The sequence below is a fragment of the Erinaceus europaeus genome, chromosome 1 (assembly GCF_950295315.1).
Source record: "Erinaceus europaeus chromosome 1, mEriEur2.1, whole genome shotgun sequence".
In the NCBI taxonomy this organism is placed as follows: Eukaryota; Metazoa; Chordata; class Mammalia; order Eulipotyphla; family Erinaceidae; genus Erinaceus; species Erinaceus europaeus.
Window position 1 is genome coordinate 103,732,840 of NC_080162.1, and position 22,914 is coordinate 103,755,753.

A 22,914-nucleotide genomic window follows, 5' to 3' on the forward strand; every position below is an offset into this window, starting at 1 on the left:
AGGAGGGGAAGGCAGAAAGGGGGAGAGAAAGACACCTGCAGACCTGCTTCACCACTTTGAAGCGACTCCCCTGCAGGTGGGGAGCCGGGAGTTTGAACCAGGATCCTTACACCGGTCCTTGCACTTTGTGCCACGTGCGCTACCGCCCAACTCCCTCTGAATGACTTCAATGAATTTTTGCAAATGAAAACCATTACTTAGAAATATCTTTGTATCAGGGGGACTGGATGGTAGTGCACCTGGTTGAACACACATGTTACAATGCACAAAGACCCAGGTTCAAGCCCCCAGTCCCCACCTGCAAGGGAAAAGCTTTGTGAGTGGTGAAGCAGTGCTGCAGGTATCTCTCTGTCTCTCTTCCTTTCTGTCTCCCTCTTCCCTCTTGATTTCTGATGAATTCCTCATCTAAGTAGAGGCAATAGCTCATTTACCCTTCTTTTCCATTCTCTCTAGTCTGTCACTTCTGAACTTTGATGTTGTAATGGACATTTACATTCAGAATAAAAAAGCAGTTCATAGAGCTTACATTATCTCCTCTAAATCCTGTTTGCTTCAGAGTAAAGGAAAGAGCTGGGATTACATTTTTTTGCTACATCTTTAGTAACATGTTCCCTCGTAGCACACAACAAACCATGTTCAGGCAGAATATTTTATTTTCTAGCATTGGTTTAAAACTGTCATGTATGACTTTGAATTTATACCATATCTTTTTTTGTTTAGTATTTATTATTATTATTTTCAACTTCTAATTTCCCCTTTTTTTTCCTGAGAAAGAAATTTTATATATTCTTCATTGTATTTATTAAATCTCACAGGTGTTGCTACTTGGGTTAATAATATCTTTTTAAAAACCTATATAGTCCTCTCTTAAAGATGATGAGGTTGAGATGAACCTTGAGAGGCCCAGGACAATGCATGTTCCAAGTCCTCTCATTTTGTTTAAATCCATTTGACAATTATAATAATTTTTTTTCTAGTAGAAAAATCAGCTGATGGAATTATTCTGTTGACATAGACATTTTTTCTTTTGTCATCTTAATTCTTCTTTATTAGCTGCAAAAACTTCTTACATAAGTGAAGAACTATAATGCCAAACATAGGAAAGTAGTTCTCAGTATGGCAAACAAGAAAAAGGGAAGTTTACTTTTTATTCATGTTTGCTAACATGAAAATACCCATTATTTTACGGAGTTGAAAGTACATATCTCCTTGGCATCTGACCTCATGGCTTCTATCAAAGCAGTTGCTGGAATGAATAATATTTTGTATTTGGTTTGGAGAGGACTTGCGTCAGTGCCATTCTGCATTACTGCTCTATTACCACTCTGTTATGGACACCCCCAAAATTTATAAAAGCAGCTTCTGAGAAAGTGATTTTGTATGGAAGCAAGAAAGCTAAAATCATGGAACCCTTAGTTGCCATGGTGATTAATCACTAACTAATTGTTTTTCTGGTCACCTTCAAAGCATCACTGAAACGGTTCATCAGGTGCACCACATTTAACTCTTAAGAAATTAGTCCGGGAGTTGGGCGGCAGCGGGTTAAGCACACGTTGTGTGAAGCCCAAAGACCAGCGTAAGGATCCGGTTTGAGCCCGGGGCTCCCCACCTGCAGGCGAGTCGCTTCACAAGCGGTGAAGCAGGTCTGCAGGTGTCTTTCTCTCCCCCTCTCTGTGTTCCCCTTCTCTCTCCGTTTCTCTTTGTCCTATCTAACAATGACATCAATAACAACAACAACAATAACAACAACAAAGGGCAATAAAAGGGAAAATAAATAAATAAACAACAACAAATGAAATTAATCCATTGCCAGGCAGCTACCCCAGTTCATTCCTTTTTGGGAAGATCTGTACCCTTTCTTGCTTCAGCTCTGCTGAATGCCTTACCTTCTACTTCCCCACCAGAGGCAGAAATTTTGGAGAGATGTAGATATGTGGTTCCAACAACATCATTTTTGGTAAGGCGATCCCTGTGTAAAAATTTAGAAAAAATGGGGGGGAGTCTAAAACTTCCACTTACAAGAACATATATGTCCATTCCAATAGCAATAAGATAGAGCTGGGAGGCCACAGAGTTCAGACACCATGCAGTTCAGCAGGCTTCAAGCTTTGCCGTATTTAAAAAAAAATCATTTGGAATACCCCAAAATCACATTTCTTAGTCATGTTTTGGATTAAATAAAGGAAGTGGTGGAAACTAGGGTTTGCACTCACAACAAGTATATAGTCTAGTGGATCATGATGTAGATGAGCCTTCAAGCAGTCTTTGAAAAGTGCTGACTTACTAAGAGAAGTAACATTCACTTTCCTTTCTAAAAATAACAGAGAGTAGATCTCAAAATGTTTGTGACTCTTGCCAAGAAATTAGAATTTTAATCTGATTCTGAGGTTTATCTTGGATGGTCCAAAAGTATTGAAGTATTTGATTTTGTGACATATTTGGATCACATTTCCTTTAGATTCATGAGCAACTGAACAAAGATACTTGAAGCTTTTCAGCAAGAATCCTATTTTTAAAACAACTAAGTTCCAAGGAAGATATAGATCAAACATGGAACAAAAACAAGAATCTTCCCTAGATTATCCAAAAGTAATTTTTTATAATTACTTATTAAAGGATAAAGTCAAGCATATTATAGTAAAATTTGGTATGAAGTCATAGAAATGAGTTTGTTCCTACAGTCAAGTACAGTAATTCCACTTAAATCCTTTTAAACTCTACTTCTGAAAGAAAAGTAAATATCTAGAGAAGTAAAAATTATATCATCTACAGTAATATGCATAAATACTCAAAACATTAAACTTTTGCAGTCTGAAACAAATACACATTATTTTTTTAACTCACCAGTCAAATACTGTTAGTTTTATTTTTTCACACACAGAAGGAAACTGTTAAAAAGAAACAGAAATGTAGCTGTATATCAACTTACTCAGTATTTGTTAATGAAAGTATTCTTGATTTTTTAAAAAAGGATAATCAAACCTTGATCTGAAGATTAACAACTTGGTTCCACTCAGGGTTTGCATTTTTCTCAATTATATTTGTGCAAACCTATAGAATTGTCAAAGCAAAATAGCAGATATTTACATTTATAATTTCAGAGAGTTCACAATGCATACATTCCAGGTTAAAAGACTCTAGTAATTTATTTACAAGCTATAACTAAATGTAGTAACCTGATGAAAATGCATTTTTCATCAAATATGATTCTATTTGATGAAATAAAATACTGAATTAATATTGATCTTTAATTTGTCTATGCACTAAAAATTACTTTTCTTTTTATTTTAAGGCAGAGAGAAGAAGGTGAAATGGAGGAGAGAGACACAGAGACACCAGCTGCTCTGTTTCACCACTCCTGAAGCTTCCTTCCTGCAGATAGGGACTGGAGGCTTGAACTCAAGTCCTTGTGCATGATAATGTGTGCACTCAACTAGTGTGCCACTGCTCATTCCCTAAAAAATTATTTAGCATAATGGTCCTGCAAAGAGACTTTCATGCCTGAGGCTCCAAAGTCCCAGGTTCAATCCCTAGACCACCATAAGCCAGAGCTGACCAGTGCTCTGGTAAAAATAAATAAATAAATAAGTAAATAAATACTGATGCTCTACATCTTTCTGAAAATCTTGATCTCCCCCTAACACTTGCTGCTACTGCTTATCTGGAACTCAATTTCCTCTCCTATTTCCGTAATGCACGCCATTCCCCATAGAGCATCTTCAGTGAGCTCCCCAAGTAAATTCAGATAACATCTAGATCCCTGTTCTGTTTCACAAAGTCCTGCCCCCCACTCCCAACACACTCCTACCTTAATACCCACATCGCTTTGAGCTAATCTCTGGTTTCCCCTTTGATCATTCCATACCAGTCACACAGGCATCCTTTTACTGAAAATGTGTTTCCTGCCTAGAAGCCCACTCCCCCAGCCCCCAGATCTCTACGATACAGATCTCTCCTCAAACGTCACTTCCTCAAAGGTGTCCCAGTTGATAACCTAGTAACTGCCCTCCACTCCACACTAGTTACCACACAACTCCCGCTTTTTTTCCCCCTGTAATATGCATAGGACAGTATTTGATAATTAGGAAGCTCATAGTAATTATTTCCTGAATTGATGAACTCTTTCAATAGTCCTTTGAGAATTACAGAATCCTCATCTGTAAATTCTGGACAGTAAGATGTAGATGTTAAGAATATGCCTTGACCACACTGGCATACTTTAATGATCACTCTTTAGTCACTATCAGGCCACCCCATCAACTGGGGCCCTAGTTGGGGAGTCCTGAGATTTCCAAACAGACATGATGGGCCTAGACCTCAAATAAACCCCTCTCTCCATTGTTACCAGTCATCTCTATCAGAAACAACAAAACAGACCCCTTTATGGACCCCCATAGGACCTAGCTCTCAACTTGGATCAACAACGGTAGAGAATGTTCCATCCTCTGAAGGGAGGCTGGACAACATACTCTATGCTACACCTGAGGAAGATGGGTCCTGATATTGGGGCAGCTTGGAATGTTCCTACTGATGACCATAGAATGTGAGGTTGGCTCTACAGGGATGCAGAGGCCACATAGGCTCCTAAGTTGAATATGGACCCCAGATCACATCAAATTGATGGAGTCTACAGTCAGCAATATTTATACACCTTTCCCATATTAGGGAGCGACTCTCTTCCCATATCCAGCTTTCTGGTCCTTTTTCCAGCCATGACATCTCCCCAGACAATAACTAGGATCCACCTGCATATCAGATTTCAGGCTCAGGGAAAAAATAAACAAACTAGTATAGCCACAGGCCCTTGGGAATATAACTAAAATATGCCTACTAGCTATCTACAGAATGGAGACCCCCTCCAACTCTTCATCTGCACTACTTCAGCCTTTAGGTTCATGATTAGTCAACAATTTGTTTGGCTTTGTATGTTAACTCTCTTTTCAGCCACCAGGTTCCAGATGCCAGCATGATGCCAACCAGACAGACAATCCCACCAATGTGTCCTGGAGCTCAGATTCCCCAGAACCCCACCCCACTAGGGAAAGTGAGAGGCAGGCTGGGAGTATGGATCAACCTGTCAATGCCCATGTTCAGCAGGGAAGCAATTACAGAAGCTAGACCTTCTACCTTCTGTGTCCCACAATGACCTTGGTTCCATACTCCCAGAGGGTTAAAGAATGGGAATGCTATCAGGGGAGGGGGTGGGATATGGAGTTCTGGTGGTGGAACTGTGTGGAGTTGTACCCCTCTTATCCTATGCTTTTGCCAGTGTTTCTTTTTTTTTTTTTTCCAGTGCTTCCTTTTATAGAAAGAAAGAAAGAAAGAAAGAAAGAAAGAAAGAAAGAAAGAAAGAAAGAAAGGAAAAATTTGCCTTGACCAAAGGACTCTGGGGAAGAAGGAGAAGGGAGGGGGTTAAGAAGGCCTTGAATTCAGGTGCAGGATGATGGAAAAGGACCTAAATTGGGAGTGAATGTTCTGCAGACACCTATCACAGGGAGATGAGAAGTTGTAACCATGTGTCAACAACTGTACTGTAAGCCATTAACCCTCTTTCATAAAATGATATCCAAAAAAGTGTGTGTGGGGGAATTTTTCTTTGACTCTGTAGTGTGTGAAGTTTGAACTTAAATATCATTCTAGAATTTGCTTTTCCAACCAATCTGTAGTAACTCTCCTAGGAAATAACACCTGATTCATGCTTGTCCCCCCCTCCCCTTGTTAAATCCCACTTTCATAAATAAATGACTTCACTACATAGAGTATGCTACTTTTTATATTTGTCTATGATGCATTGCTATTCTATTATGGAATATCAGGCTCTAGTTCTCAACAACCTTTGCAGATAAAAGTAGTAGTTAAGGGTATTCCTATACCAAAAGTATCTGCTATTCTCAGACACCATGTTTGGGGATCCCTTGTCTTCAGGTAGTTGAGGGCTTGAGAGATTAAAAAAACACTTGAGGGGGCAGCTGACTGACCATTAGTGGCTACATTCTCTGCTACTTATTATTGGGTCTGACTAGGGAACTTGCCAAAGATTAAGATAATGATTGGACCTGGGAAATAATCCAAATAACTCAGTGGTAGTTTTCACCATTCAGGTCTTTCAAAAGGTCACATTTTCTCATTTGAGTCCTGCATTCTTTCCACTCCAAAATAAACCTGTGGAGAAGTCTGGCATATCCAGACTCAGATAATCTCTGTTCCTGCAGAGTGTCCGCTCATTAGGGGGTACTTCAGCAAAGAATGAACAGAAGCTCACTCCAAGGAAAGCACGATGGTCTAAACATTAATTTACTGATTCATCTGCATTTTTATCTTGTACATACCTTTTTCCCAGCAAAGGAAACTTCTACAAATGGATCCACCAGATTTTTCCTATCTGCGTTGCCTCCAAATATTTCCTTTACTGTCTGTGAGAAGGCATCATCCACTGAAAAAAAGTATGTAAAATAGCAGAAATCAAATAGGTTTCTCATAACAGAATAGAAATCAGTCAGTAAAGTATTTTTTTTCTCCTACACATAAAAGCACTTGCAACAAGAATTTTTCTCAAAAGTCAAAGGCATGAGTTTATCCTACTACAGAAATCTTTATTTTGGTTGAGAGAAAAAAAAATGTGCTTCCTCACATTTTAAAATCAAAGAGCAGGGCCAGATGGTGGCGCACCTGATTAAGCACACATATTACAGTGAGTGAGGATCCAGGTTCAAGCCCCTGGTCCCCATCTGCAGGGGAAAACTTCCCAAGTGAAGCAGGGCTGCAGGCGTTTTTTCTCTCTCTCTCTCTCCTTTATCTCCCCAATCTTTGTCTATATCCAATAATAAATAAATAATGTTAAAAAATCAAGGAGCACCCTGAAAAAGAAAGTGATGATTTATTATGTTTACAACCAATATTTACTGAGAACAGTAGAATAAAGAAATTCAGACCTGAGACTAGGTGTAGGCACACCTGGTTAAGTGCTCACATTAAAGTCCTCAAGGACTCAGGTTCAAGCCCTTAGTCCCCGCATGCAGGGGTAAAGCTTCACAGTAAAGCAGGGCTGCAGGTGTCTCTTTATCTGTCTCCCCCTCTCCTTTCAATTTCACTCTGTCTCTATCCAATAAATGAAAATATTCAAAAATAAAAAATAAATTAAATAAATGAATTCCAATACATGAAAATATTTAAAAAAAAAGAAGAAAGAAAGAAAGGAAATTCAGACCTGATTTCAATTTGGAAGATATTTGCTTGTCAATATGGTATAAGCATAGCCTGACTTTTTCAGAAAAACTCAAAGAAATTTGGCATAACACATTTAACCACAGATAAACAACATACTTTCTTTTTTTTTTCCTTGTAAACAAACTCAGAAACTAATGGAAGGCAATAAGATAGTTCAGTGTAAGCAGTGCACTGTGAAGTTTAATTTCTTTCCTTCATCTAAGGTATTTCAAAGACGGTATAGGGTGGCATTTTTATAGGGTGTTAAAAAAAACAGGGAGGTGGGGGCCAGACAGTGGTGCACCCGGTTAAATTCACATATTACCAAGCACAAGGACCCAGGTTCAAGCCTCCGCTCCCCACCTGCAGGGGATCTGCTTCATGAGCAGTGACAGATCTGCAGGTGTCTCTCCCTCTCTATCTCCCCCACCTTTTCTCAATTTCTTATTTATTTATTCCCTTTTGTTTTATTGTTGTAGTTATTATTGTTGTTGTCATTGTTGGATAGGACAGAGAGAAATGGAGAGAGGAGAGGAAGACAGAGAGGGGGAGAGAAAGACACCTGCAGACCTGCTTCACAGCTTAAGTGACACCCTTGCAGCTGGGAAGCCTGGGGCTCAAATCGCATTCTTATGCTGGTCCTTCGGCTTTGCGCCACGTGAGCTTAAACCGCTGCGCTACTGCTGGATTCCCCTTTCTCAATTTCTTTATGTCCTATAAACTAGAAAGAAAAAAGAAAAAACTGGCCTCCAGGAGCAGTGGATTTGTAGCTTTAGTACCAAGCCCCAGAGATAACCCTGAAGGCAATAATAAAAAAAAATAATAATAAAAAGCAGAGGGTTAGACTCTAGAAAAAGCAGTACATAGGGAGTCGTTAAGTAGTGCAACCAGTTAAGTGCAGGTGGCGCAAAGTGCAAGGGCCGGTGTAAGGATGCAGTTTGAGCCTCCGGCTCCCCACCTGCAGGGGAGTCGCTTCACAAGCGGTGAAGCAGGTCTGCAGGTGTCTATTTTTCTCTCCCCCTCTCTGTCTTCCCCTCCTCTCTCCGTTTCTCACTGTCCTATCCAACAATGACAACATCAGTAACAACAACAATAAAACAATAAGGGCAACAAAAGGAAACAAATAAATATTTAAAAATATATATTTCTTAAATGTACTGAAAGAGAAAGAAAGCATCTGTGGCTTCTGGAGCCTTAGGCATGCAAGTTTTGTGCTCTAACAGAGTGAACTATCTTCTTGGCCCTGGAGTAAATTTTTAACTCATATAATCATGCAGATAACTGGTAATCCTAAGGCAGGGATAAATCAGTACGTACTCTGGGGGATATCTTCAGCTCGGTAGATTTTCAGCAAGAAGGTCACCCACCGGAGGGCAATGCCAGCAGGGAGTAACAAGTTGCTCTCCACATCATCACTGTCACTATCATAATCTTGTTTCTCAGTCTATTAAGGACACATACTTACAGATTAGTTACACAGAAAAGCAGAATGTTGTAAAAAGTTAATATGACACTTGTAAAATAAGCCAACCAGAACTATTTCCATACAGATTTCTTGTGCTTAAGGCTTAAGAGTTCATTCAGCTACCAATTCAACTTCCAAAGAGCAACTGAAATGTTGCTCCAGTAGACATGCCACAGACAATAACATAATCTTTTGTCATTTTATGAATATTAAATAAAGAGTTACTGAGGTTTTCTCAATTTCTCTCTGACCTAATCTTACCTCCTATTCCTCAATTTGCTGCCTCACTTCTGTGAATGACAAGTGTCTGTTTAGAGAGAAATGCCCTATTTCTACAAGAGAACTCTATTTTGTAAATACAATCATACAAGGAATTTTTAAAAATACATATATCTTTACTGAATGGAGAGACACTCAGAAACATCAAGAAGGAGTATCAGTGAGTTAGAATAATACTTCTATCAAGAAAAAAATAGCTTCTGAAGAACAGGAGGAATTAGAGGCTTGGTGTTATTAGATAAAGCCTACGCTCCATTGACAGCTATTGGTGCCCACTTGCTTAACGCTTTAGCCCCCTTTTTTTTTTTTGATGAAAAAAATAAAATGGGTAGGGGCCAAGAGATAGCACACCAGGTAGAATGAACTCCTTACAATGTTTAGTGTCTCTTCCTCCCTTTCCTCTTGGTTTGCTTCTTCCCCCCCCCCCTCTCTAATAATACAAAATTAAAGAAGTTGAGCTGGAGAGGTCACTCACAAGTATCCCACACGAAATTATTTCATGGCACTGGATAAAAAATTAAGTATTAGTAGTAGTGAATGTAGCACTCACAGGAGGCTCATCTCCAGTTCCCAAGACAAACATGCTGACTTTCATATAACCTTTAGCGCCTGAGCTAGCATCTTCAGGGTCATTGAGAAGAAGCCATTTTCTCATGGCAGCATGACCTAAAATAAAAACAACAGGACAAGCAGAGGAGCAATTACAGAAGCCAGAACTCCATCTTCTGTACCCCATAAGGAATTTTGGTCCATACTTTCCAGTAGGGAAGAAATGTTAGTGGAAGATGACCAGAAGGTTCTGAACTTCAGTTCCATCAGGACACAGAGAGAAAAGAGGAGAAAAGGAAAGACATCCAGAAATAGTAATAGTTATAGGTGTGACCTAGAAAGAGAAGCCAGAACCATAGACACAAATGTGCATGTGTAAAATTATATAGAAATAATAGTCAACCCATATCTGTGACCTTGGGAGAACCACGGCATTTTGCTATACAGGGGATGGGAACACAGAACTCTGGTGGGGGGAACAGTGTGGAATTATACCTGTTATCTCATAGTTTTCTAAATCAATATTAAAACACTAATAAAACAAAGAAAAAAATCATGACACTTGAAAAAGAGATTCTGACAAGTCTATACTTCCAGCTGCTGTAAGCTAAGTATGCATTTTCTACAAAGTATCATCATGACACACCCAAATCATCCAGCTGAGAGAGACGTGCAGTACATATCAATGTCTTTGCTTTGCCCTAGTCCTCCTCCACTTTATTCTAGTCCTGGTTTGACTCAAATAAGACTCTCTAAATCCTTTTAACTGGTTTTATAATTTGATTTAGATAAAATAAAATTTTCTCACAAAACAGAGAAATTTCTTATTCTTTATTTATTTTATTCTATTAATGACTTAGTAATGATTGATAAGATGGTGTTATAAGAACAGAGAAATTTCTACTTGTGAATGTTAGTATAACTATAGCAAGATGAAAAAAAATAGTCATGAAATATATATATCCATACTCTGAATTTCCTGTTTCTTGCCTCTCATCAATTAAGAATTAAAGGGGCTTGGGCAGTGGAGCACTGGGATAAACGCACATAGTACAAAGTGCAAGGACCCACACAGGATCCTGGTTTGAACCCCCAGCTCGCTATCTGAAGGGAGGTTTGCAGGTGTCTATCTTTCTCTCCCTCTGTCTACCCTTCCCTCTCAATTTCTCTCTTATTGAATACATATATATAAAACCACCAGAAGAGGTGGATGTGTAATGCTGACACCAAGCCCCAATGACTGGAGGCAAAATAAATAAATAAATAAAAATAAAATAAAAATCTCTTGATTCCAGCTTGTCTGAATTCCCTCCCAATCTTCAATTTCATGAGAACATTACATACCAGGTTCATCATAAACGAATCCAACATCAATCTAGAGAAAAACAATGAAAAAATTTAAAATAAGTTTAGTCACTTCAAATAAGCCATCACGATTATATTTAAACATAATGGTTTGGGGCCACGTGATGGTGCACTAGATAGAGCACATATGTTACAATGCACAAGGACCTCTGATCAAATCCCTAGATCTCCACATGCAGGAGGAAGCTTCACGAGTAGTGAAGCAGTGCTACGGGTTATCTCTTTTTCTCTCTCTCCCTATCTCAATTTCTCTGTCTCTATCCAAAGATAAATAAATAAATAAATAAATTCTTTAAGTCACAACATTCTATTGCATCCTCTCTGTCTCCTCTATACTTTCCCTGGCGTTGTGGCACATAGAAAAAGCTGAATCAGTTATTCTGCATGAATGAGCTAGTCTTAGAGCTACTAAGAACTGTGGAATTAAGATGGCCAGTGTGTTCCAATTTTGCTTGGGCATTTCCAGTAGCACAGAAAATCGCAAATCCTGTGAGACCCTTCAGTCTCAAGAAAACCTGGACTGTAGTTATCCCACTAGGAGTCACTGGGGCAACTTGTTATTCTTATACTCTTCTGTCTACCAGTCAGTGCTAATACTAGTATAACCACTGGTTGGCGCTTCAGTGTTGAAGTGCTGTGCTAGGTGTTTTATGTATTCTATTCCACTTAGTCTTCACAATGACCCTACTTTACAGATGAAGAAACTGAGGATCAGAGAGGTTGATGTGTAGCCAGAAGGTGGCAGAGTGAATAAAGCATTAGACTCTTAAGCATGAAGTCCCAAGTTCAATCCCTGGCAGCACATGTACCAGAGTGAAGTCTGGTTCAGTTCTCTCTCCCTCTCTCTCCTATGTTCATCATTAATAAATAAAATCTTCCAAAAATAATACATGAGGAGACTTCCAGACCAGCAGCAGCTATGTTCCTCTCCTCTCCTCTCCTCTCCTCTCCTCTCCTCTCCTCTCCTCTCCTCTCCTCTCCTCTCCTCTCCTCACCTCTCCTCTCCTCTCCTCTTCTTTCCTCTCCTCTCCCAGGTCAACTAGAAATAACAAAGGAGACCACCTGGGACCGCAACAAGATGGGACTAGAACAACTTCAGGAACCCACCAAATCACCTGTGAGTGCAAACACGTGTTGCTCGTGGACAAAGAGGAGCATAAGGAGAGATTAAGTGGCTGCTAACAGCCCGGCAGTTTACCAGTTGAGACACCACCTCCAGTCTCTTTCACAAACAAAAAGATGGCTGAAGGGAGGAGAGTCTCCATTGCTACTGCCCTCAGAAGTGGGAGCAGCCGAGGGGAGGCCCTGTGCTGACACCAAGGGACAGAGAACTAACAAGGAAACTCAGGAGAAGATCTCTATCTCGATGGCCTAGTGAGAATCTCTTTGCATAACCATTAGATTATCTCTGACACACCCTGCTTTATCTCTTGGTCAGGAGCCAGTGATTAAGCTAAGAAGCTTACTTATAGTTTAAAAGCCCTCAGGTTCCCATACCCTACAGGGAAGAAAAAGAACACAAGAGGTTTTTAAGGCACTGTGCTCCAATTCAGGGATTAAAATACTATTGAAACAACTGTCAACTTCCACAACTGTGAACCCTTTAATTACCACACTTAGACACAAGTCATTCCAGGCAAGAGTGATCAGTAATTTGAAAAGTACTGAGAGAGGGACCTCATAGCATAATATATAAAATGGTTAAACCAACAAGAAGAAATATTGGAGAAATGACCCAGGACAAGAGTCCAGCTAAAAGCCCCCCAAAGATTGAAACACAAAATAATGAGGTCAACATCCAAACATTAGTTAAGGAAACGATCACAGGAGTGAGTAAAGAGATTGAAAGAATTGTCATCAGAAATGCAGAAACAACCAATGAGACTCTAGAAGAAAACACTGATTATCTCAAGGTTAGTAGAGAGCTGAAAGCTGAAATAGCTGACCTAAGAACACAACTAGCTGAACAAGCTAAAACAGTATCAGAGCAGGGTAACAAAATAGATGGACTCCAGAAAGCAGTAGAGGGCAGAGAGAATAGAATAATTGAGGCTGAAGAAAGAATAAGCAAGATCGAGGATGAATTAGAGACAACTAAAAAAGAAGCAAGAGATATCAAAAAGAGATTAAGAGATACTGAAAACAATAACAGAGACCTATGAGATGACTTCAAAAGAAATAATATAGGCATTATTGGCTTACCAGAGGAAGAAAGAGAGGGAGGGGAAGAAAACATTCTTCAGGCCATAATATCTGAGAACTTCCCTAATCTAGACAACATAAAAGACATAAAGGTTCAAGAAGCCCAGAGGGTCCCAAACAGAATTAATCCAGACTTAAAGACACCAAGACATATCATATTTAGAATGAATAAAGATAAAGGATACCGAAGACTGCAAGAGAAAAAAAAAAAAAAGGGTCACCTACAGAAGAAAACCCATAAGATTAGCAGCAGACTTCTACACAAAAACACTACAGGCCAGAAGAGAATGGCAAGATATCTATTGAGTGCTCAATGAGAAAGGCTTTCAGTCAAGACTACTGAATCCTGCTACTGTCATTCAGATTAGATGGAGGCATAAAAACCTTCTCAGATAAGCAACAGTTGAAAGAATCAACTATCACCAAGCCTGCCCTGAAAGAAGTTCTGAAAGGTCTCCTATAAACAATCAAACCACCATAAATATGCCATCTATCAGAACACTCTAAATATCTACAAGAATGGCATTAAAATATCTTAACTCCTTGATATCAATAAGTGTCAATAGCCTGAATTCACCTATTAAAAGGCACAGAGTAGGAAGATAGATCAGAAAACACAACCCAACAATATGCCATCTACAGGAAACCCACCTAACTCAACAAGATAAAAACAGACTCAAAGTGAAAGGATAGAAAACTATCATACAAGCCAATGGCCCACAAAAAAGGGCAGGGACAGCTATTCTCATATCTGACATGATAGACTTTAAATTAAATAAAATTAAAAAAAGATAGGGATGGACACTACTTAATGCTCAGAGGATCAGTCAATCAAGAGGACTTAACAATTATTAACATCTATGCACCCAACGAGAAACCATCTAAATACATCAAACATCTACTGAAAGAGCTACAGCAATATATTAACAGCAACACAGTCATAGTAGGGGACTTCAACACCCCATTCTCTCAACTTGACAGATCTTCCAGGCAGAAAATCAATAAAGACATGATGGAGCTAAATGAGGAGATAGATAGAGTCATTCATCCCAAGAAATTGGAATACACATTTTACTCATATCCACAGGGGTCATTCTCAAGGATAGACCATATGTTAGGCCACAAAGACAGCATCAGCAAATTCAAGAGCATTGGAATCATCCCAAGCATCTTTTCAGACCACAGTGGAATTAAACTAACATTTAACAATCAACAAAAGATTAGTAATAGTCCCAAAATGTGGAAGCTCAACAGTACACTACTTAACAACTACAGGGTCAAAGAGGAAATAAAGGAAGAAATTAAAATATTTCAAGAGTTCAATAAAAATGAAGACACAAGCTATCAAAATATTTGGGACACAGCTAAGGCAGTACTGAGAGGGAAGTTCATAGCCATATAAGCACACATTAGGAAACAAGAAAAAATACAAATAAACAGCCTGATTGCACATCTTAAAGACCTAGAAGAAGAACAAAGGAACCCTAAAGCAACCAGAAGGACAGAAATCACTAAAGTTAGGGCAGAAATAAATAACATTGAGAATAAGAAAACCATACAAAAGATCAACGAAAGTAAATGTTGGTTCTTCAAAAGAGTGAACAAAATCGACAAACATTTAGCCAGACTCACAAAACAAAAAAGGGAGAAGATCCAAACAGATCGGATCATAAATGAAAGAGGAGATATCACAACAGACACTGCAGAAATTCAACATATTATGCGAGGCTTCTATGAACACTATATGCCACCAAGCTAGAGAACCTGGAAGAAATGGACGATTTCCTAGATACCTACCAACTTCCAAAATTAATTAAAGAGGAACTAGATAACATGAACAGGCCAATCAAAGCTAATGAAATTGAAATATTTATCAAAAACCTTCCCAAAAATAAAAGTCCTGGACCAGATGGTTTTACAAATGAATTCTACAAAACCTTCAATGAAGAACTAATACCTCTACTTTTAAAAGTCTTCCAGAAGATTGAAGACACTGGAATACTCCCTTCCAGCTTCTATGAAGCCAACATCACTTTGATACCAAAAGCAGACAGGGACACAACCAAAAAAGAAAACTACAAACCAAAATCTCTAATGAACATAGATGCAAAAATATTGAACAAAATTCTAGCCAACCGGATACAGCAGTATATCAAAAAGATTGTTCATCATGACCAAGTGGGGTTTATTCCAGGGATGCAAGGTTGGTATAATATATGTAAATCAATCAACATGATCCACCACATCAATAAAAGCAAGACCAAAAAAAGATCAATAGATGCAGAGAAAGCCTTTGACAAAATACAACATCCCTTTATGATCGAAACACTGCAAAAAAATGGGAATAGATGGAAAATCCCTGAAGATAGTGGAGTCTATATATAGCAAACCTACAGCCAGCATCATACTCAATTGTGAAAAACTGGAAGCATTTCCCTTCAGATCAAGTACTAGACAGGGCTGCCCACTATCACTATTATTATTCAACATAGTGTTGGAAGTTCTTGCCATAGCAATCAGGCAGGAACAAGGATTTAAAGGCATACAGATTGGAGGAGAAGAAGTCAAACTCTCCCTATTTTCAGATGAAATGATAGTATACATAGAAAAACCTAAGGAATCCATCAAGAAGCTTTTGGAAATCATGAGGCAATACAGTAAGGTGTCAGGCTACACAATTAACATTCAAAAGTCAGTGGCATTCCTCTGTGCAAACACTAAGTTAGAAATAGTTGAAATCCAGAAATCAACTCCTTTTACTATAGCAACAAAAATAACAAAATACCTAGGAGTAAACCTAACCAAGGAAGTGAAAGACTTGTATACTGAAAATTATGAGTCACTACTCAAGGATATTAAAAAAGACACAAAGAAGTGGAAATATTCCATGTTTATGGGTTGGAAGAATTAACATCATCAAAATGAATATACTACCCAGAGCCATCTACAAATTTAATGCTATCCCCATCAAGATCCCAACCACATTTTTTAAGAGAATAGAACAAATGCTACAAACATTTGTCTGGAACCAGAAAAGACCTAGAATTGCCAAAACAATCTTGAGAAGAAAGAACCGAACTGGAGGCATCACACTCCCAGATCTCAAATGTATTATAGGGCCAATGTCATCAAAACTGCTTGGTACTGGAACATAAATAGACACACTGACCAGTGAATAGAATTGAGAACCCAGAAGTGAGCCCCCACACCTATGGACATCTAATCTTTGACATAGGTGCCCAGAGTATTAAATGGGGAAAGCAGAGTCTCTTCAAATGGTGTTAGAAAAAATGGGTTGAAACATGCAGAAGAATGAAACTGAACTGCTATATTTTACCAAACACAAAAGTAAATTCTAAGTGGATCAAGGACTTTGATGTTAGACCAGAAACTATCAGATACTTAGAGGAAAATATTGGCAGAACTCTTTTCCGCATACATTTTAAAGACATCTTCAATGTAACCAATCCAATTACAAAGAAGACTAAGACAAGTATAAACCTATGGGACTACATCAAATTAAAAAGCTTCTGCACAGCAAAGGAAACCACTACCCAAACTAAGAGACCCCTCACAGAATGGGAGAAGATCTTTACATGCCATACATCAGACAAGAGGCTAATAATGCAAATAAATAAAGAGCTTGCCAGACTCAACAAGAAAACAAATAACCCCATCCCAAAATGGGGAGAGGACATGGACAGAATATTCACCAGAGAAGAGATCCAAAAGGCTGAGAAACACATGAAAAAATGCTCCATGTCTTTGATTTTCAGAGAAATGCAAATAAAGACAACAATGAGATAACATTTAATTCCTGTGAGAATGTCATACATAAGAAAAGGTAACAGCAGCAAATGCTGGAGAGGTTGTGGGGTCAAAGGAAGCTTCCTGCACTGCTGGTGGGAATGTAAATTGGTCCAACCTCTGTGGAGAACTCTCAGAAGGCTAGAAATGGACCCACCCTATGTTCCTGCAGTTACTGTCCTGAGGATATATCCTAAGGAACCCAACACATCCATCCATAAAGATCTGTGTACATATATGTTCTTAGAAGCAGAGTCTGTAATAGCCAAAACCTGGAAGCAACCCAGGTGTCCAACAACAGATAAGTGGGTGAGCAAGTTGTGGTATATATACACAATGGAATACTATTCAGCTATAAAAAATGGTGACTTTATCATTTTCAGCCGATCTTGGATGGTCCTTGAAGAAATCATGTTAAGTGCAATAAATTAGAAACAGAAGGATGAATATGGGATAATCTCACTCTCAGGCAGAAGTTGAAAAACAAGATCAGAAGAGAAAACACAAGCAGAACCTGAACTGCAATTGGCATATTGCACCAAAGTAAAAGACTCTGGAGTTTGTGGGGGGAGAGGGGGAAAGAACATAGGTCCAAAAAGGATGATAAAAGACCTAGTGGGGGTTGTATTGTTATATGGAAAACTGGCAAATTTTATGCATGTAGAAACTATTGTATTTACTGTCGAATGTAAAACATTAATTCCCCAATAAAGAAATAAAAAATAATAAAAATAAATAACTCAGTCAATAAATAAAATCATCAAATATATATATTTGCTTGACATAAATCCTACTCTAAGTTTTTGAGTGGTTGGGTTTTTCTTCCTTTGAGAAGTAGTCTTTTCCATGTAGAATTGCTGGAAGACCCCAAACAAATATTTTTATTTAACTTCCATGTAAATTTCTTGGAGAAGCATCTCAAATTTCTTCCCAGGGTTTGCTTGCCTGACTTATTCTAGATGTGAGACAATTGGCTCCATAGATGGAGCTATGGGGTCACTGGCAGGTAAAGCTAGTGATAAGCTTCTAACTATGACCAGGGTAATGGTGCTTTGGCTTCCATCCATAGCTTGCATGCTTGGAAGAGCCTTGATGTGGCAGCTTCCAGACATCTTGCTTTCAGGCATATAACTGTGTACTCTGGAAGCCAACTAACACCAGAGCAAAGAACAGTCAATGAATTTCTGGCCCTTGTGGCATTTATGTCCTACGGGCATTCAAACTCTCTGCAAGGAACGTGGCATGGATTCCATACAGCCAACCCAAAGATGTCACCAAGCTGGGCATCTTGACACCTAGGTAGGCACCTGATTACTTACGAAAGTGCTTATCTTTGATGTGACTTATCTTTGAATAAAGATGTGACTTATTTTGATGTGACTTATCTTTGATGTGCTTATCTTTGAATGAGACAGAACTGTTGATACCCACCTTAAATTCTCCCATCAGACAATCTGCCCTCAAAGAATGGGAATTATAAACCTGGAAGAATGAAGAGTCATGAAAAGATTACTGGCTTTATCTCACAGCTAGAAAGTCCAACCTTCCTACTCTGTAGTCCCCTTACCCGAATGCTGATGATCTCATCCATCAATTCAGAAGGGGTCATGTGGACATTGTAGAAAAATAACTGTCAAAACAAAAGAGAGAAATGTTTGAGTAGGAATGGGTTCAGAATTAATGGGATGCGATGCTACAATTTTTTTGGAAAAAAATATTTTAAAAAAATCCAAAATTAGGTTTTGAGTATGTGCATAAATTACAGGTTCTTGGAAAAAGCTCTGAAGCTTAAATTTCTTGAGCTTCTTGGTAACTTACTTTGATATGTTCTGAATATGATAGGACAAGGGATTAAATAATCACTATAGTTTTCAACTAGATAAAATTATTCATTGGTGACTAAATATTTTATTAAACTAAAATTCTTAAGGTTATCTCTTGCTTAGAGGTGCTTAGGAGATACATAACCTAGTTGAGTTGAATTCTCTCCCCTTTTTAGCTTAATCATTTGTATGTGGTAAGTCTTTGTCCCTTCTTTTTTTATTTATTAATATTTATTTTATTTATTCCCTTTTGTTGCCCTTGTTGTTTTATTGTTGTAGTTATTATTGTTGTTGTCATTGTTGGATAGGACAGAGAGAAATGGAGAGAGGAGGGGAAGACAGAGAGGAGGACAGAAAGATAGACACCTACAGACCTGCTTCACCGCCTGTGAAGCGACTCCCCTGCAGGTGGGGAGCCGGGGTTCGAACCGGGGTCCTTATGCCGGTCCTTGTGCTTTGCGCCACCTGCGCCTAACCCGCTGTGCTACAGCCCGACTCCCCCTACTTTGTCCCTTCTAAAACAATACCTTTAACATCAGCTTTACCCATTAGCTTATGTTAGTGCCCCTTCGGATGCAATATTGATCTTTAAAAACTCACTGTAACACTAAGTTTAAGAAGATTCATTCTTGGGAGAGAGAGAGAGAAAGAATACATGTCACCAAGATAAGTATCTTGACATCTAGCTAGGCACCTGATTCCTGATGAAAATGCTTATCTTTGATGCAATTTGAATTATATATACATATCTATACGTATTATTATTATAACTTAGTTTGGCGTATTGCTCCAAAGCATAGAACTCTGGGAAGGAGAGAAAAGAATGGGTTGGTGGAAGAGTGAGGGTGGGATGGTGTCTAGGAGTCCTGGTACATTATGGTAGAAAAGTACCTTGAGAATGTTTTTCAGACACCTACCATGATGAATGAGAGATTGTATCCATGTATCAGAGTCTGTACTGTAAACTAGTAACCCTCCTGCCAACTAACACTAATACTAAGAGGAAAGAATGAACATTTATTTTTATTATTTTCACTACTTTTTGGTATCTTTATTTATTGGATAGACAGTCAAAAATTTAGAGGAAGGAGAGAGAAAGAGAGAGAGAGAGAGAGAGGTTGAGACCTGCTGCACTGCTTCACTGCTTGTGAAGGTTTCCCCTGCAGGTGGGGACTGGGGGCTTGAATCTGAGTCCTTGCACATTGTAACATGTGCGAATGACCACCTGCATCTCTGAAAATGTATTTAAACTGAGTTTTTTTCCTAATTATGTTTACTTAGAAGTATTTAAATTCTACGAAAATATTGGAAAAATGATAAAATAAATGTTATTTTTCCACCTGCTTTTGCAACTTGGGGATATTGGCTCTATTCCTGTTTTTCACTAAAGTGGATGATAAAAAATTCCAGATACCACAATACTGTACCTCACCTGAGGGGGGTGGGAGGTGTTGCACCAGGTTAAGCGCACAAGTACCTGCACAAGGATCCTGGTTCAAGCCCCTGGCTCCCCCTCTGCAGGGGGGTCGCTTCATAAGCACTGAACCAGGTCTGCAGGTATCTGTCTTTTTCTCTCCCTCTCCATCTTCCCCTCCCCTCTGAATTTGTCTCTGTCCTATCCAAAAAATAAGAAAAAAAAATGGCCATAGGAGCAGTGAGTTCATAGTGTAGGCACCGAGCCCCAGTGATAACCCTGAAGGCAAAACAAACAAAAAGATACCTCACCTGAGAGGGTGATTGCTTTGTCATGCACATGACACAAGTTCAAGCCTAGTTATGTGTGAGCTCAGAAATATGCTTTCAAAACAGAGGGTGTCTAAGTTCTGAAAATCCGTGAACTGACTTCACTTTGCAATCCTAATAATGGAGTTTTGTATCGAATAGGCCATGGCCGGTGCGCCGCTATGTTCCATCGCTGCGGAGCCAGAGACGACCCGAACTGTCCCTGCGGCTACAGACAGACTACGACCCACATAGTCAACGACTGCCACCTCTCCAGATTCAAAGGAGATCTCAAAACTTTACATCAGGCTCAACCTGACGCTGTTGACTGGCTACGGAAGAAGGGCAAACGCTAGAAGAAGTACTTGAGATGACTATCAAAGCAGTAAGCGTTTAGATGAATGTCATACTAGGTAAACAGAACCAGGCAACATTCTCAGTAAAGGAAAGGAAATAAATCTTTTTACTTATAGTTGCTCCCCTTTCACACATATTACTTCATTTGTTTATTTGTTTGTTTTTTGCCACCAGGGTTATAGCTGCTCCTTAGGACAGAACTGAGAGGGGTGGGAGAAATAGAGAGGGAGACAGAGTGAAAGTGGTCACCTAAGCTCCCTTCAGTGTGGTGGGGCCTGGACTCAAACCTGGACCACACACATGGCAAAGCATCTCACTATCATGGGAGCTTTTTATTTATTATTTTTTAATTTAATTTAATATTATATTTTATTTTATTTGCCTCCAAGGTTATTGCTGAGGTTCAGTGTCTGCACTACAAATTCACTGCTCTTAGAGGCCATTTCTCCCATTTTGTTGCCCTTGTTATTACTCTTGTTGTTGTCATTATTATAGTTGTCATTGCTATTGTTGCTGTTAGGTCAGAGAGAAGTCAAGAGAGGAGGGGAGACAGATGGAGGAGAGAAAGACACCTGCAGACCTGCTTCACGGCCCGTGAAGTGATGTCTCTGCAGGTGGGGAACTGGGGGCTCGAACTTGTGCTTTGCGCCATGTGCACTTATCCCACTGCGCTACCGCCTGACCCCCTCACGGGAGCTATTTTGCCAGCCCCCTCCCCCAGTGTTTCTCAATACATCATGTTAAGGGTGGAACTTTGCACTGTCCTGAGCAGTTATATTTGCACAATTGTTCTCCTCCCACGTGGGACAAGGAGAGGTGGGTGAAAAGCAGGAAAGAGTACACACATAGAACAGACTCAGTGAGCCACAGCAAGCATTCCTCCATTTACCTCATCAAAAAAGGGATTGTTTCCCCTCTTAATCCTTGTTCGGTGTGTCTGACCACAGATATGGACTTTGACCACGGGCCTTATGTTGTTGCCACTTAACTGCCGACCCTCAATCACTCGGACACGGATCTGCAAGCACAGAAGGTTGTGTTGTTACTGATCCTTCCCTAGAAATCAGTGCAAAAGAATCCTCAGGTGTTGCTCCAGTGCATTCACTGTAAGGATGGCTGAAACCAGCCAGGACAGCTTCACAAGGTACTGGTGCTCATGGAGTTGGGAGCAGCCATCTGCACTCGTTCCTAAAGGGGTGGGCTAGGGTTAGAGTTAGGTTGTGGAGTTGACAGAGTTGAGTTGTCCCTGGAAAGGACAGGATTCTTCTCCATGGTCTTTCTGAGCCCTGGGAGCTACAAATTCACTCCACAGCTGTCTCCAAGCCCAGTGCCATGTCCAGAGTTGTAAAACAATGCAATACCTGTGCATTTTTTTTTTCATTTATTAGCTCTTTAATTTCAGCAAAAGGAAGGAAGACAATTTCATTTCCTTGAAGAGCCTTATCTGACTTGACTAGCTCTCCTCCCAAGAGAAGAGGGAAGACAGAGAGCTCTTTTTACTAAGTCTCTGCTTGCATGGTGTATGTCTCTTCTTAGGTGAGTCACTGCCCATAGAAAGGAATAGATCTTTCTCATGACCTTGAAATTGCCAGAAGCTGAACAGTCCAGTGGGCAAGCAAGGATGTGGGCTGGGCCCTTCCTACCTGGAAGTCCTGTGGCTTACTGGACAGCATCCGCCTGCTGTTCTTTCCTTTTGTGAGCCTGCGAGCAAGCTGAGCTTCAGACGCCATTCCGCCTGGTGCCCTTGGTCCAGGACCCCTGACCATGCTGTCAAACCTATTTTCATCACCTTCATCCTCTTCCTCTTCTCCTAAAACACCAAAATGGAATCCAGTCAGAGATGACTGATGACCCCTGTTCTGTAAACATCTGATGCTCTGGTTTCCTGGACAAGGAAAGTGCTTGTGCTCTAGAGGAAGCAAATGAAAGAGAAGCTCCTATGTAACACTTGGGACCTAGATACAGTTTCTCTCAGTAGTGGCCATGGTGCATTGGGAAGCCCAGTCGGATTCTCTCAGAAGTGGCCAGGAGAATGCCAGAGACCACAGGGAGGGTAAGAGGGGATTGCATTGTTGGACCCAACTTGTGCTGGTTTGGGAATCTGGGCTGAGGTGGAGGTGAAGTTTGGAGGCTTGGACA

The 22,914-nt window shown here is 39.7% G+C and overlaps 1 protein-coding gene across 3 annotated transcripts in view; it reads right to left on the reverse strand.

Annotated features, from left to right (window-relative positions):
- The window catches only part of MYOF (myoferlin), a 200,765-nt gene that overhangs the window by 94,385 nt on the left and 83,466 nt on the right, over nucleotides 1-22,914 (reverse strand). For all 3 annotated transcript variants that reach the window (XM_060192064.1, XM_007516788.3, XM_060192045.1), the window contains exons 6-16: nucleotides 22,419-22,585; nucleotides 21,665-21,793; nucleotides 18,441-18,503; nucleotides 18,305-18,355; nucleotides 10,844-10,874; nucleotides 9,501-9,616; nucleotides 8,524-8,650; nucleotides 6,330-6,433; nucleotides 2,983-3,051; nucleotides 2,845-2,888; nucleotides 1,887-1,969 (exon numbers count right to left, since the gene is read on the reverse strand). In XM_060192064.1, coding sequence (XP_060048047.1) covers nucleotides 1,887-1,969; nucleotides 2,845-2,888; nucleotides 2,983-3,051; nucleotides 6,330-6,433; nucleotides 8,524-8,650; nucleotides 9,501-9,616; nucleotides 10,844-10,874; nucleotides 18,305-18,355; nucleotides 18,441-18,503; nucleotides 21,665-21,793; nucleotides 22,419-22,585 — 984 coding nt within the window. The remainder of the gene's footprint in view (nucleotides 1-1,886; nucleotides 1,970-2,844; nucleotides 2,889-2,982; nucleotides 3,052-6,329; nucleotides 6,434-8,523; nucleotides 8,651-9,500; nucleotides 9,617-10,843; nucleotides 10,875-18,304; nucleotides 18,356-18,440; nucleotides 18,504-21,664; nucleotides 21,794-22,418; nucleotides 22,586-22,914) is intronic.